The following is a 16,740-nucleotide window of genomic DNA, read 5'->3' as shown; positions in this document are numbered from 1 at the left end:
ATATTGTTGATAATTTTTTCGATATTTCCACATCAAGTACTTCCTGGGTTTGTAAAAAAATCACACCGTCCATGTATTCTTCACGAATATTTCTTTGCAGTCACAAATTCAACACATCAGACGAAAATAATATTTCATCAAATATAATCATTAATGGAAAAAATTAGCCTAAGCAAAACCAACATATAAAAGAAATAAAAGGCCGTAATAAGTTAAAATTTGTTTTGTATATTTTTGATTCTTTTTTTTTATAGAGAGAGTGCATAAAATATCCACCAATCATTATCATCCTTTTAGTTAACCTTCTTCAGTTTGTTTACAGGGGCAACGAAGGGAAAGAAGAGCTTTTGGAGAAGAGCATGAAATTATAGTCGACAGATATTTCCTACCAGTTCAACAAAAAATGACCCTTGAAACGAATTCCGTTGCTGATATAGTGTCGGAAGGTGGAGACAGAGCACCGTCAGAAGCAGCTGAGTCAGAGACAGAACAATTACTTCCCAATACGAACATCGTCACTCATTGTATTTATAAAAATGATCCACATCGCTTGGTGAAGTAAGAGATATGACTATGATTCGATCTGTACTTCATTTAGTCACGCAATCATGATGTAGCTTCCCCATATAACAGTTATCTTCACTATCCTATCAATTTACGATGCTTATGATGACATCAATTTCTAACTCATCCTAATAACTTAATACTATCACTATCTAATACTAATAAAGTGTGAGTGTGGGAACGTATTTATTGTATTTCAATATGTGTTCCAGTTTGTTGTTGTTTGGCTATTGAGTTGTTGTTGCGAATTGTTTTCATGTTGGGTAACCTGTTGGGTGTCCCTGTACGAAGTGGCAATTCGGACCCGAGTCTGAATTGCTTCCCGTGGCAATTCGGACCCCTGACACAATGCGCCTGCGCAATCACAGGAAGTGTCGGAAGTGGAAGCTGGCTCGAAAGTGAAGCGTGGTAAGGTGGGTGGAAGCTGCTCGTTGTCAGTTGTCAGTGCGTAGGAGGGCGAGTGAGCGAGCAAGTCACGGTTTAGAACTCCCGAAGATGACTAGATATACTTTCAAAAGCGGTGATCTATTATTCCCCTTTGTCTTACTTTTTCTTGGGTACTTTTTAATTGTAATTCTAGAACTCCAATGTCTCCATTTTTCCTGGCGCTGATATGACCTAAATGTGTTGCAAGCGCCTTAAAAAACAAAACATAGATCTAAATATTCGTGGTCTTTGGGAGATTACAATTCTTAGTCGCTATTATTAACGTTAACAATCAATTTGCCCTCGCATAGAAAAAAGAGTGTCTTTGTGTAATGATTGGAAGATTTATTTGATTTGCCATGAGCGTTTTGCAAAAGATACATGCATGACATATCTACATTATATATTTCGCTATTTGCGGCCGCGAAAAGTGCAGAGAAAGGAGAATAATATGACTTTGGGCATTGAGCGTTTTATTTAAAAGGCAGTATAGGTCGGGCTTTGACAAAAGGCAGTACTTAATTCTTTTTTAATTTAAAAAAATATGCTGTTTTATTTTTATATAAAAATAGATACTAATGATAAGTTCATCATTCGGGCGCATTGCATTGCAGTATTCCGAATCGAAGAGCTATAGAGTTATTCAGACTCGACCCTGGTTAGCCACGGAGTTCTATGTAGTTTAGACTCGAGTCCGAATTGCCACGGGAAGCAATTCAGACTCGGATTCGAATTGCCACGGGAAGCAATTCAGACCCGGGTCCGAATTGCCACGGGAAGCAATTCAGACTCGGGTCCGAATAGCCTTTTCCGTCCCTGTAAACTCCATTCATTGTTGTGTGTGTTATTTCTTCATGTGAGTTTGTGACGTCACAATGGGTATAAAAATGGGGTTGCCTTAATTTTCCAAGATACTACTACGACGATTTTCATAATGGATTGTTGATTGATAATTAGTCAAGTTTTTACTTTGTATTTTAGTACTGAATGAACTACTCCTATTCGCGTGAAGCCTAAATGCATGGATTAGAAATATGCTTGACATTTTTAATCGCCCTTATACGTTCTATATGTGGAGAACTCCCGCCTCTTTGGATTCTTTTTCTTTAATTTTCCCCTTTATTTATTATCGTGAACCAGATGGAGTAATCTGTTCACGACAAAGGGCAGTTTATATTAGATACTATTATTAGTGAGCAGCAGTATCAAGTTGCAAAAGCAAAGGCCAATGCATTCTGATGTGTATGAGCAATTAGAAAATAAAGAAGGGCAGAAAATTATTTTCGGGATAGCATAACAGAGGGTTAAGAATAGGAGGGATATAAAACATATTAATATCATCAAAAATGAGAATGGAAGAGTATTGGGCAAAGATGAAGAGATTCAAGCATGATGGAATACATAGGCTACTACGAACACCTCATGAATGAAGAGAATGACAGGGAGAGGAGAAGTGCAGTTCTACAACCTAAAGAGGAGATAGTAGATGAGATAAGCAAGAACGAGGTGTGGGATTGGGATGCAGTGCGCAAGATGAAAAGGGGGAAAGCAGTTTGGCTAGACGAGATACCAGCAGAAGTCTGGAAATTCCTTGGAAATGAAGGGTTAAATTTCTTGGTAGCGTTATTCAACGACATCTTAATGGAAGAAAAAATGCCAGAAGACTGGACAAAAGATATGTTGATCCTGATATACAAAAATAAGGGAGATGTTCAAGAATGTGGCAACTATAGGGGCATCAAGTTAATAATTCACACAATGAAGATATGGAAAACAGTAATCGGTAAGAGGACTAGAAAAGATGTAGACATAAGTGAAGAGCAGTGTGGATTTGTTGCTGGTAAAAGTACAATGGATGCTATATTTGCTCTAAAAATGACCACAGAGAAGAATAGAGAAAAGTGTGTTCACTGACCTGGAGAAAGCATATTATAGGGTACCAACAGAAGAAATGTGGTACCGTCTAAGAGCAAATGGGTAACAGAGAAATATATCAAAGTTATCCAAGATGTGTACGAAAAAAACCAAGGCAGTGGTGAGGACGGCTGTTTGCTCAACTGAACCATTTAAAGTAATAGTAAGATTACACCAGGGATCTGCTCTCAGCCCACTGCTGTTTCCAATAGTAAGGGATGTTCTCACAGAACACATTTGGCATGAGGCACCATGGAATAGGATGTATGTGAATGGCGTTAACTTTTGAATGATACAAAAGCTGAGGTGGAAAATGAACTGGAGGGCTGGAGACTGGTGTTGGAAAGGAAGGGATTAAGGGTAAGCAGATCAAAGACAGAGTATTTATGCATCGGCCACCAGAGAGAAGTACCACCAATAAAAATAAGATAAGAGGATCCAGACAGGCTGGAATAATTGGAGGAAGATTACTGGAGATATGTGTGACAAACAAATTTCCGCAAAGTTGAAGGGGGAAATATATACATCTGTTGTAAGACTAGCAATGCTGTATGGATTAGACTCTAATCATTAGAGACAGCAGCTATGGCAAAGAAACAAGATAAAATAAGTTGAGGTGGCAGAAATGAGGATGTTGAGATGGTCATTCGGCTGGACAAGAGAAGATAAAGTGAGAAATTAATGAATGCAAAGGCTGACTGAAGTGAAGAATGTAAATAAAGCTGAGAGAAGATAAATTGGAATGGTTTGGACATGTAAAGAGACGAGAGAGAGAGGGAGTATGTGAGAAAGAAAGTATTGGATATATAAGTAGTGGGAAAGAGAAAAAAAGGGACGCCCAAATACTAGGTGGTTGGATAAGGTAAAGGACGATATATGAAAGAACTGGGCCTGGAGGAAGATGATGCTATGAAGCAGATTGGATATGTGGCATTCATTATGGCAACCTTGCAAAATGCGGGATAAGCTGAAAGAAGAAGTGAGCAGCAGTAGTTCAGTAGTGGCGATGGGGTACTTTTGTAAATTCGTGGTCCCCTTATATAATATTGCTCTTATTTACTTGTTTTCTTTGGTATTAGGCATACTCTTTGTTTGCAATATTTAGAATCTGGCATGTATGCCATCTGTTATCCTATAATTGCATTATCCTTGTTACAGTTACTCACACAAACTTTCAAATTATTTTTTAAAATGTGTTCTTTGCATACACCTTACCTCTTACTCTCATAAATTTCGTGACAGATGTTTTGAAGATGACACAGATCCATACAAGGAAGAGATTGCTGAACTGTTGAATACTCGTGATGATGACGGAAAGTCCCCTTTAGACTTAGCAGCTTGTCTTGGCAGACTGGAGCTGACAAAAGAATTGTTGGCTAGAGGGGCTGACATTACTTTTTGTAATCCCAAAGGTAAATAATATAAAATAATGAATTAGTTTTATATTTTACAGTCATAGTAATTGTCCTGACTAAGTATCAGTCAGAAAAATATAGATGCTTTTATAGCCACATAGTCTGTAAGGATTGTTTAACATGAGTATTTAATATTAAATTGCCTTACTGAGTTATGAATAGATCAGTAACAATTGAAGTCAAGTAGTATAATGAACCTTTTACTATTCCTTCAAATTAGGCAGATTGAAAGTAATACTCAAGTCTAACTGAGTCGGCAGGTTTATTTGAAGAAACTGAAGATAATCGTGACCCATCATCTCAAAACGGTGTTATGCCTAGACGAAAATCTAAAATGATAAGAAATATGAACTTTGGGATTTTTGCAGTGTAAGAAACTATGTGTATTCTCCGTCGTAATGGAAAGAAGTTTTATATTTGTGGCTATAAATTCAATTTTCAGCAACTAGTTTGTCCCAGCATAATAACCCTTTTGAGACGATGGGCCATGTTGTGTTTTAGATGGGACATCATAATAATATTATGGAATCACTAAACCCAGAAGCAGTTAGGGAATAAATATGAGAGAGAAATATTTATTACTAATTACAAAATAGAGTATATATACAAATACATAATATTAGTTATGCTTACAATTATCAGAGTGGCATGCTCTAGAGAAGGATGCACTCTTTGTTCATTACTTTCCAAATTATATACATATTATGTATATCGCTATGTAAGTAGATGGATAAAATAATAAAGCTCAAATTTGGAATGTAATGAACAAAGAGTGCATCCTTCTCTAGAGCATGCCACTCTGATATTTGTAATCATAGCTAATATTTTAAACACTGGACTTAACGGACGATAACTAATTAATCTGTAACTAAAGTCAACCAGCTAATAACAAAGGGGAGCAACTCTTTCCTAGAAAAGAGAATGAAGTGAGTAGAAAAGAGCCAGAATACAATAGAGAATAAAATACGTCACTGCGATGTGGGCTCGAATCCATGACCTTACTGGTATGACAACTCCTCCTGACTTGGGAGAGGGTAGCATTACTGTCAGAGCTATCCACCACTCTTTCCTAGAGTTACTCAATGTAAAAGTCTATAAAAGGTTACATATTAGTCTATTTTTCATCTTTTTAATGAGGTGTTTAACATTTTCATTCCAAAGTTAATTAAAAATGTCTTGTCTTTATCTGTTCCAGGCTATTCATGTCTCCATTATGCTGCTGCCTGGGGTCGTCTTGCCGTCTTGAAAGTCCAAATTGAGAATAATGGAAATTTACAACAATTAAACACCCACAACGAACGACCCAAAGAGGTGGCACAGAGATACCATCAGGAGGCTTGTGTTGATTTCTTGGACTGGGCAGGTTAGAGAGGAAATATTTTTTCCGCAATTGTCCGAAATATAAAATCCTGTTTTATATGTTTCCACCTGTTAAGACCTCTGCTTCATGACCTGCATTGGCTGCCTGTTGAGAAAAGGATTAAATTCAAAGTCTGTGTTTTAGTGTATCGTTGTCTTGAAAGTACTGCCCCTTCATACCTTTCGGAACTAATTGAAAGATATTCAAAACCCCGCCCCTTATGTTCGGCCATTGATTCCACCATTTAGTTGTCCCACGAATACGGAAAAATGCTGGAATGAGATCCTTTTTTTCATTTTGGACCCACTGTTTGGAACGCCTTACCACAGAGCATTCATGAAGAAGAATCTTTGTCTATTTTTAAATGTTTGCTAAAAACATATCTGTTTCGATTTTAGTAGATGATATGAGAAGCAAGATAGGTCTGGTTTGTGTTGTGTGTGTGTGTGTGTGTGAATGACTATGTTTCAGCCAAAGTAATTTGTATTTTAAGCGCTAAGAGTCTGGTGTCTTGGAATTATAGTGCAATATAAGTTTTCAGCATTATTATTATTATTTATTATTAAACCATGCTTTGTAGAAAGGTATTTATTGTCACTGTCAGCCTAAGGGTGTGGTGTTAGGCACCTGAATATGATCAGCTCATCTAGGTTTGGTGATCATCACACTGTGTCTGTTTCCAAACACAAAGCAGCCGAAGATTGCCACGCACATACAAACACACACACACACACACACACACATACACACACACACACATACACACACACACACAAAAAAAAACACACACACACGCAGATACACACGAGGAAATATCAATGATTACCTCATTTTTTAAAAATATTTTCATTTCATTGGTTGTTGAGAGAGAGTACGAGAGAGAGAGAGAGAGAGAGAGAGAGAGAGAGAGAGAGAGAGAGAGAGAGAGAGAGAGAGAGAGAGAGAGAGAGAGAGAGAGAGGGAGAAATGATACAATTTCTTACCTGAGTAGTTTGAGAATCTATGTCGATTCCTCTCAACGAGGAATATCAATTAACTCAAGTGATATTTTATAATTTAGATGTAGGATTTCATTTTCAAATCTGGTTTACTCCAACTCAATAATGGATTGAGATGGTCAGTCATATGTGACTGACTGCATCATTCTGGTATTATGTCAAAAGGAACTAGATGAAGAAAATTGAGTTTAAAGTCAATATGATTAGATTGAGGAAATTAAAGCTTTTGATGTTCAAGAAATAAATATCTCTTTCTTTATTGAAGGCATTTATATTTTTTCAAATTCTATAAGTTGAGCTTAATATTCCTTTTAAATCATCAATTTCATTCATAATACAAATATGAATAATATCATTTTGAGACCATAGGCACACATAAATTCTTTGTTTAAATTATCTGCTCCTTTTTACAGAGGCAAAAGCCATGTTGCAGGATACAATTCGTCTTGCCCAGGAAAGTATTTTGGACACAGACAAGGCAGTGGCTGGACGAATCACAAAAGAAGAAAAGGTTTTTATTATTTTCCAGAAGAAACGAATGCACTGTCTGAACCATTTAACCAGTTAACCATACTCTGGAGAAACTTGTATTTATAAATTTGGCCAGAAAACTCGTCCTTCAAATATCGATCGACTTAAATGACCCTCATCTTGGCAAAAACTCTCAAACCCAGGACTTCACAAAGTCTCAGGTCTGAGAGTTTTTGCCAAGATGAGGGTTATTTAAATCAATCGATATTTGAAGAACAAGTTTTCTGGCCAAATTTATTTCTAAATCTTTATAGAGTACGGCAGTTAACTGGGTAAACATATTAATGGGAACAAGTTCTCCATAGTTGAAAAACCTAAGAAATCCACAACCTCCCCTGAAAAAACGATGATATGTCTCCTTAATTAATTCAATATTTGCAAGATATTAAGAATAGATCTGCAAATTGATAAATTAAATATTCTAATAGCCATATTCAAGAGATACAAAATATCTGTTGGCTGCCAATTGTGAAAGGAAATTATTGGAGACTATAAAAAGAAAATACAGCCTGCTGTGACTATTTTGTGACCAACATGAAGTTATTATTTACACAGTAAATTAGATTTATTGAGGGAAAATGGTCGTTGGGCTGAGGAATCATTGGCTTGCTTGGCATGCTCAGAAATCGTATACAGGTCTGTCTTGAGAAAGTTGCCTCACGTTAAAACTGCACCTAAAATACCATGATTTAGCTCTATTTAACCAGAAAGATATGCCAACAATAACACCAAAGATGTCCATCAGAGTAATGTAGTATTATCATCTGGTAATGTCACATCTCCACTTTTCAATTTTTTGCCAACTGTATATATATATATATATATATATATAAATATTTTGGCAGAAAATTGAAAAGTGGAGATGTGACATTACCAGATGATAGATAATACTATATTACTCTGATGGACAGCTTTGATGCTATTGTTGGCTTATCTTTCTGGTTAACTAGAGCTAAATCGGGATATTTTAGGTACAGTTTAATATGAGGCAACTTTCTCCAGACAGACCAGTACATTATTTCTGAGCATGCCAAGCAAGACAATGATTCCTCAGCCCATTCAAAAATTTTCCTGTGGATCGTCTCATAGCCTCCCGACATGCTGTAGCCGGACAATTAAAGATAATCATATGGTCCATGTATTGTCTGGTATATTGCAAATGAGGGGGGGGGGGGGGCAGTGCGGTGATGTTTTGCAGCCCCAGCTATGTAAATTAGAGGCTGTTCTACCCTGGCTTGACCTTCAGAGTCATTAGACTCATCAAGCTGGCATTTCCCTTGATACCTTTTCTTATTAAATGGACAGTAACATTTACTTGCTACCATTCGGATAGGACTCTAATATATCAAAATTGCTTTCCATCCAATTACATACCTGTATGCTGGGTGGACAGAGAGGCTATAATTTTTTTATTGCACCAATAACCGATACCAGCCCCTTTAGTTGTGAGGCATCTAATCTACTGCTGTTATCTGAACCCATTAGTTATTGTACCAAAGAAGACATTTAAATTAATTAAGTAGCACAGGCCAATCTATAATACCCACATTGATATATTCTTAATTATATTCACTGACACTAGACGTAAAGAAAGTTTCGATGATTGGCTTGATTAATTATATTATTATTATTATTATTATTATTATTATTATTATTATTATTATTATTATTATTATTATTATTATTATTATTGTTATTAATAATAATAATAATAATAATAATAATAATAATAATGATACTTATTATTATTATTATTATTATTATTATTATTATTATTATTATTATTATTATTATTATATTATTATTATTATTATTATTATTATTATTATAATAATGATAATAATAATTCATAATAACAATAATAATAATAATAATAATAATAATAATAATAATAATAATAATAATAATAATAATAATATAATGATAATAATAATAATAATAATAATAATAATAATAATAATAATAATAATAATAATAATAATAATAATAATAATAATAATAATAATAATAATAATAATAATAAAATAAGTAAACTAAAGATAAATTATTTTATTTCTTGTTTGTTTGTTTTTTTCAGAACATCTCACTTAATTTATGTAAGGAGAAGCAAGAGTGGTTGGACAACTCATCAGAGGCCACAACACAAGACTTTATCTCTCAACGTCTGACCTTGAATGAGATTATCGACCCTATTTTGCAGAGGCTGAGTGAACCTCGTAAGTTAAAAATAATATTGCAATTGATTTGAAGTTGGAAAAGACGTTTACAATTCGCAATTTGCATTGTTACAATCTGCTATCGTATCAGGGTGAATTGGATAATAAAACAGATAAACTTAACTCAAGTCCAATATTTTGGCTATTAATTCAGACATTAGCATCTAGTAAAGCATTGTAAAACTGAATCCATTTCATACTTTCTATTATAAATCTAATTTTTAAGATCTAAATCAATCCGATAGCTCAGTTGGCAGAGCACTCATTTCAAATGCAAAGAATCAGAGATCAATCCAGGGTGAAGTTGGGATCTTTTTTTCCAACCCCGACGCCGACCTATTTACAACCAACATAATTCGACTTAAAGTTCACTTTTGATTTGCTGTTGAAATGGATTATTTCAGAAATGAGATTCAAATTGTTTATTGGTGAAACATAAACTACTTACTATCCATTGAATCAAAAGCTGCATGGAAACAAACCATAGTTTGTTTGAATTTAATTAAACATATTATATTACTTTGAGTGTTAGACCACTAAATCTATGTTAATATAACTATTTCATTTACTGGCCTAGAAATATCATTTTGCTCTCTGGTGTACATTTGCAACCCACCATCTGAAAGCTATATGGTGTCAGGATGGACTAGAAATGGATGCTGGAAAATGAATTTATAGTTATAGCCACCAATATAAAACTTGAGGTTGATTTCAATGTGTTATGGTGGAGAATAAATTCAATTTCTTACATTGCAAATAACTAAAAGATCATTTTTTATTATTATTTTTCTTTGAAGTTCACTTTTTGGGGCCTCATACATCTCTCATTCATGCTTTTGCAATGGAGAGACACAATAAGTAAGATTTATACATTTGTACAATCCTGAACAAAAAAAAAAAAACTAAACTAAAAACAACATAACAAGCTCTAATTCTGATGATAGACAATAGGACCAAACTAGCAATATTATAATTGATATTTAAATACAATGAATAAACTTACTCTTCAGAGACAATATAAATATTATAGACTTCTAGAATCAACGCATAAATCAGATATGACCCAGTCATATAATATAATTTTATTGAACTTTCAACATAAACTTCTGGGTCACATAACAAATCAAAGTGTTTAAGTACACTAAAAGAGCATATGACTTAAAATACTGTTTAAACAATAGAAATTGAACATTGCATTTGATCCTTAGCAAAATGCGTACAGGTATAACATGAACGAAAATTTATAAGAATACGATTTTTTTTTCGTAAGGTTGGCAGCATTTCTTCATCCGATTTACTGGTTTATCCCTAAATAATAGCAGATGAACGATGAAGCTCTGCTTTAACTCTTTCAGCACTGAGGTTGTAATATATTTCAGGTTATATATATTACATTTCCGTCACAAAAAGGCTGACACCTGATGAAGGCAGCATGAGAATGTCAAGCTAAGAGAAAGCGACATTCGAATTCGGTGCAAAATCTCAATTAATTAAGATACCACCCTAGGGTCAATTGAATGTTCTGATGAAAGAAATGATACCATTGGTTCAATTTATAACACTTTTGTAGAAAGTAGGATTGGACTACATTATTGTTTTTGCCTTTCAAGACCGGCCGCACTGTGTGCTCATTGGCCAGTAGAACAGATTCTGCTCTGGCTGCACAGTGCGGCCAATGGCACTGAAAGAGTTAATCTGGTATTATGTTGGGATGAACAAAATGTCGGAAAGGGAATTTTAAGCTGAAAATGAACAAGCATGTAACATTTCATTCGTTAGCTCTGTAAGAAAGTGTATGCACTCTCCTCTACAAAAGAATTAAAATTTGCTCAACTCTTGACTCTCACATTTTTGACTGTAAAATCTCAATTTTCGGTGTCTAAATCAACCTAACATGATACCGTTTTGAGGTGATGAGCCACATATTCAATTTGTTGATATGAGAGGGTTGTTGACTGTAATGAAGAACAGTGTTTAAAATCCTATCTCATTTTAAAATACAGACATGGTTGGATTTGACATATTCTCTCTCTCTCTCTCTCTCTCTCTCTCTCTCTCTCTCTCTCTCTCTCTCTCGCTCTCTCTCTCTCTCTCTGTCTTTCTCTCTCCTCTCTCTCTCTCTCTCTCTTCTCTCTCTCTCTCTCTCTCTCTCTCTCTCTCCTTCTCTCTCTCTCCTCTCTCTCTCTCTCTCTCTCTCTCTCTCTCTCTCTCTCTCTCTCTCTCCTCTCTCTCTCTCTCTCTCTCTCTCTCTCTCTCTCTCGCTCTCTCTCTCTCTCTCTCTCTCTCTCTCTCTCTCTCTCTCTCTCTCTCTCTCTCTCTCTCTCTCTCTCTCTCTCTCTCTTGTTTCAGAGAACAGCTTTGTTTTCGAAATTTTTTGAGTTAGTTGTTTGAACGTGATGATTTTTTTAGTTATGGAGCATAATTCTTTTTTTTTTTTTTAATGCAGTTCTATAATAAGTTTAAGGGTTCCCAACATCGCAACAAAAAATAATGTTTTTAGAAATTATTAATATTTTACTTTATTAAGATTATTATTATAATTGTTATTATTATTATTATTATTATTATCATTATTATTATTATTATTATTATTATTATTTATTATTATTATTATTATTATTATTATTATTATTATTATTATTATTATTTTATACTACTACTATTATTATCATCTTGATGTCATACAATTCCTTTCTTAAATTTTTTACATGAAATCTGGTCTACTTGTAATTTCATTCTCCTGCTTGAAGGGTTGGGTGACTAACATTCTGCCTCTTTACTGACACATTGTTATTTACTATTATTATTTATTATATATATAATGCAAATTGTCACTCACATTTTTTGTGGCCGAGACGATTCTTTTCTGTATCTTACACGTCTTCAGTCGGCGTAATCCTTAGTAATGTCCGTATATATAATATATATATATATATATATATATATATATATATATATATATATATATATATATATATATATATATATATAATTATATATATATATATATATATATATAAATATATATATATATATATAAAATATATATATATATATATATATATATATATATATATATATATATATATATATATATATATATATATATATATAAAGTAGACTGGGCTAAGAAGATTTTATGTTTTATTGAAGAGAAAGAACATTGATTATAAACTGACAAAAATAAACATGTTAAACTCGTGTCCATTTAAATGACTTGTTAGGCCAGTCCTTGAATAGGCTATACAGTATTAATTTAGGACTTGTACATAGTCAATAGCAGCAACGTCTCTTTTAAAAAAAGGTTTTTAATACACGCTATCTGCCGGATAACAAATAATTATAACACTGACAGTCACAATTAGCACCATTAGATCACTTCTGTCCTCTATTTAAATGAACTACCATCATGGGCAATTGAAATTTTAACAAACAACGATCCACAACTGTCAACACGCAGACATAGCACTCCTTGACATTAACCCTCTCATTACCAACCATAGGAAAATCCTCACATTCGTTACGATCCAACCAGCACTTTTATCATTCAGATTTATTTTGTAAATCACACCACTTAAAGAAACATGTTTTATTATAGCTAAAACACATGACACAATGTTGTAGAGTTAATTTTGCTGATCAATATGATGCATAGAATGTATTTGTTGCTCTTCTGTTTGAGTAAAAAAACAAACTATTTTTGTGTTTGGTGGGTATGAAATTTTGGGAAAAATTCTGAAAATGGCTGGTAAGGAAAGGGTTAAAATCAACAGATCAAACTCAACATATTAAAGGCAACAGCGTAAAAGACGAAGCAATCTGCCAAATGGAATAGTGACAGACAGCACCAAGTCATGAACAATTCCTGGCTATTCTGAGAACATACAAAAGGGCACAGTGCTTGTCGCCAGCTTGTTGGCCTTGGCTGCCCAATCCACGAGGAAGATGAAGAAGAAGAAGGAGGATTAGGAGGAGAAGAAGAAGAAGAAGAAGAAGAAGAAGACTTAATACAGTTTTGATGTGACGGGTTATATTTTTGTATGAGTATTGTACATGTTTTTTTTTCTTGTTTTTTGGGGGGGTTTTTAATTTTTTTTACATCCATGGACAGTTTTTAGAACACCGATGTCCCTGATTTTTAGTCATTTCAATTAAAAATATAGCTTTGTGGTTCAGTGGTATGTATGAAATTCAGCTCGAGACCTGTAAGGTCAAAGATTTGGTTTTTGCAGTGTGTGGCGCAAAATTGAGTCATTGAAAAAGGCTGTATACTCCCCTTTACTCACCCCTCTCAGTTGGAAAATGAGTACCTTCTGGTAACGGAATCGTTTCTGTCGAAAAGAAAATATGAGGTCAGGGTAAATGTCTCGTCCTAGGTAATATTATTTAGTTTTGCTGTTGGCTTGGGGCCAGTTGTAAAACATTATTAAACGTATTTAATGGAGATTAATTTTAAAGAAAAGCTCATGTTTATAAAAATTTAAACTAATTGCAAATATGGAAGTTTTGTTTATATATATATATATATATATATTATATATATATATATATATATATATATATATATATATATATATATATATATATAATATATATAATTATATTTATATATATAAATGTTTGTAGATAGCCCTTCCAAAAATGGGTTGACGTGCTGACCCATCAATCTGTTATTACGTCACAATGAACTAGATAAAGAAACTTAGGTTTCAAATCAAAGTGGTAAAAATTAGGGGGAAAAAATCATTCTTCACGATTTAGATATTTATTTTTAGTCAAATTTTGTTAAATTATGTTTAAGATTTGAATTTAAGGCATCAGGCTTATCTTAACATATTACTATTTTGATACTTTGCGTAACATATTTACCTTAACTGTTTTATTTATCAAGATGTGATATCATATCACAATGTGTAAACTTTGTTTTCTAACTTAATTCCAGGATACAGAAAAAAACATAAAATTTCTAGACGTAAATCATAGAGTCCATATTCGTTCAATTGGACGATTTTGAGGTATTGGTTTAATTTGGTAGTTCATTTTTATTATTTATTTATATCCACTTTGCGACAAAAGAAAAAAGAGAAATAATATTGTTTTTCAACCTTTTGCTATTTTTCGACATATCTTTTTTTTTTTAATTTGACGATGTAATATATTTGTGACTACATTTGATATAATTTTCAATTCTCAAGTTGTTGTCAATTCCATGGGACAGCTTGCAATCCCTTTGTCTGTAATAAAGAAAAAGTTGGTCTTGAATTCATTCTTCGTGGTGTCTTAGAAAATCGTAGTTAAAGACTCCATTTCATGAATTGCTTTAAATCTTTTTGTTTTATATGGTCCTTGAGGTTTTCTGGTTTTCTGGTTTTTGGAGGGATTTTGATTCTATATTTAGCGCTATGTTTAGAGAAGTGATTGGTGTTTTTTTTAATGTGCTTTAAAATAGGAAGCACTGCCATTTTTTAAAACTAAAATAATTCTATTGTTCCTTAATCATTCATATTTTATCGGTAGAACAAACTATCTGAAATGTGTACGGATATTTGTCTTGGACTTTAGCAATTAAAGATTAGACCTCAGTCATAATAATTGTGACTTGGAACCATCTTTGGAGCATTTGGAAAGTTTGACTGTATAGTGATTTATACAACAGGTCTGATGTATGAGAATAGGGCTACCTTGAGGTCTTGTAAATAGAAATGACTTTCTCAAGTCAGTTTTGGTGGACCAAAATCTACCTAATGCGCCTTTTATTTTCGTCTGATAATTGACTCAGGTTTGGGAATTCCTATTCAATAATCTCCCAGCATAAATTGTCTGTGGACACAATAAAATACTTCCCCTTTAAAATGTAAGGCAATGTAATAAAATGGTGCAACCAGTTTGTTTTAATTGCAAAACATTAGGTTTTTGGTTGGCGAGGGAAGAAAGTTGCAATTTAATCAGTCTGTATCAAAATTGACACTTACTAACTTTATTTTGCATAAGTCAGATTCACTCAACAAATATTTTTATTATACTTATATGCAATTGAAAGGGAAATATTTGGCCTTTCAGAAAACGCATACGATTTTATCATTCCTTCATTGTAGAGAGATTAAATGACCAATATATTTTCCCATTCACTAAATAGTGACATCAATCAATGTCACTGTCATCAGTTAAAAAAAAAAAGGGGGGGGGGGGGGGGGGTTACTCACTTTTGACAAGAAGGCCTATGCCAAATTTGTTTTATTTTTAACATATCATTTCCTCATAACCATGTTAACCCGTTTTTCAATCTGTCAAAATGTTAGAGTGCTAAAGACATATCAGGTCAAAGGAAAAATTCTCTCTTTTTTTTTTCTTTTGTCGTGATCTGTAAATTATTAATTTGTTTGTTTTGATTCTGATTTTATAGTGTTTCTTTTGATTTAATTTTTCTTTTTGTTGGTCTAAATTATAAATTATATTTCTTTCAATCGCTGAAATTATAAATTTTCTTGATAATATGACAAGAAGGTAGAAACAATTTTTAAAATAAATTGTCATATCAAGCATGATAATAAGATTCAACAAAGAAAGTGAATTAAGTTTCATTCTAACTTAAGGTGGATTTAGGTTTATGTACGTTTCTTTTGTTTTGTTTTTTGATATTGTAGCGTTTCTTTTGATTTGATCGTTAAATGAATTTGTTCTCATCTTTATCCGCGTGTTTTGTCTGTCACCTGAGGAAGGCAAAATTGTCCAAAACCTTGTATCATTATGACTCATGAGCCATATTTACATTTACGCCATATATTTTTTGTTAAACATGAGATTTCTTTTCATTTGATCTTTAAATGAATTTTTTTTTTCTCATCTTTATCCGCGTGTTTTGTCTGTCACCTGAAGAAGGCCAATGTCCAAAACCTTGTATCGTTATGACTTATGAGCCATATTTACATTTACAGCATATTTGTTATACATGAGATTTTAGATCTAAAGGCCAACATCCACTAAATTACACAGGATTCCAAGCCAACAGCAACGGTCAAGATGTAAGCTTATAAAGCGGTATTTACATTTTTTTTCAACAGAAACTGTGCTATTCTTCTCCTTCCATTAAGGCCAAAGCTTCAGGCTGAAGATTGTATGGCCGATTTTCAGTATAACGGGGGTTTTAGAGGGAAGCAGGGAGCGATTTTTTGAAGTCATCAGTCGAAAGGGCTTGTTTACAATTGGTTGGTAGGGAGTTCCAAAGTCGGATGGTAGAGGGGAAGAAAGAGTAAAGATGATGGTTTGTTCTTGATTAATATAAATGGTAAAGTGGTTCTTTTACACAAGAGTATTGT

At 33.4% G+C, this 16,740-nt stretch overlaps 1 protein-coding gene across 6 annotated transcripts in view; it reads left to right on the top strand.

Moving 5' to 3' along the window:
* The first annotated feature begins 307 nt into the window (after positions 1-307).
* The window catches only part of LOC144979894 (ankyrin repeat domain-containing protein 45-like), a 25,796-nt gene continuing 9,363 nt past the window's right edge, over positions 308-16,740 (top strand). For 4 of the 6 annotated variants that reach the window (XR_013646791.1, XM_078927152.1, XM_078927150.1 and 1 more), the window contains exons 1-5: positions 308-558; positions 4,147-4,316; positions 5,515-5,682; positions 7,091-7,188; positions 9,286-9,424. Coding sequence is in view for 4 of the 6 variants with exons in the window: in XM_078927152.1 (XP_078783278.1) it covers positions 404-558; positions 4,147-4,316; positions 5,515-5,682; positions 7,091-7,188; positions 9,286-9,424 (730 nt within the window). In the remaining 2 variants the exon portion in view is untranslated. Of the gene's footprint in view, positions 559-4,146; positions 4,317-5,514; positions 5,683-7,090; positions 7,189-9,285; positions 9,425-14,366; positions 14,440-16,740 lie in introns of all 6 variants that reach the window. The other 2 variants (XR_013646790.1, XM_078927151.1) reach the window with 1 other exon arrangement.

Source organism: Berghia stephanieae, chromosome 9 (assembly GCF_034508935.2).
Source record: "Berghia stephanieae isolate SIO BIC M18660-M18661 chromosome 9, UCSD_Bste_1.3, whole genome shotgun sequence".
Classification (NCBI taxonomy): Eukaryota; Metazoa; Mollusca; class Gastropoda; order Nudibranchia; family Aeolidiidae; genus Berghia; species Berghia stephanieae.
This window is presented reverse-complemented; position numbering and strand designations above follow the sequence as displayed.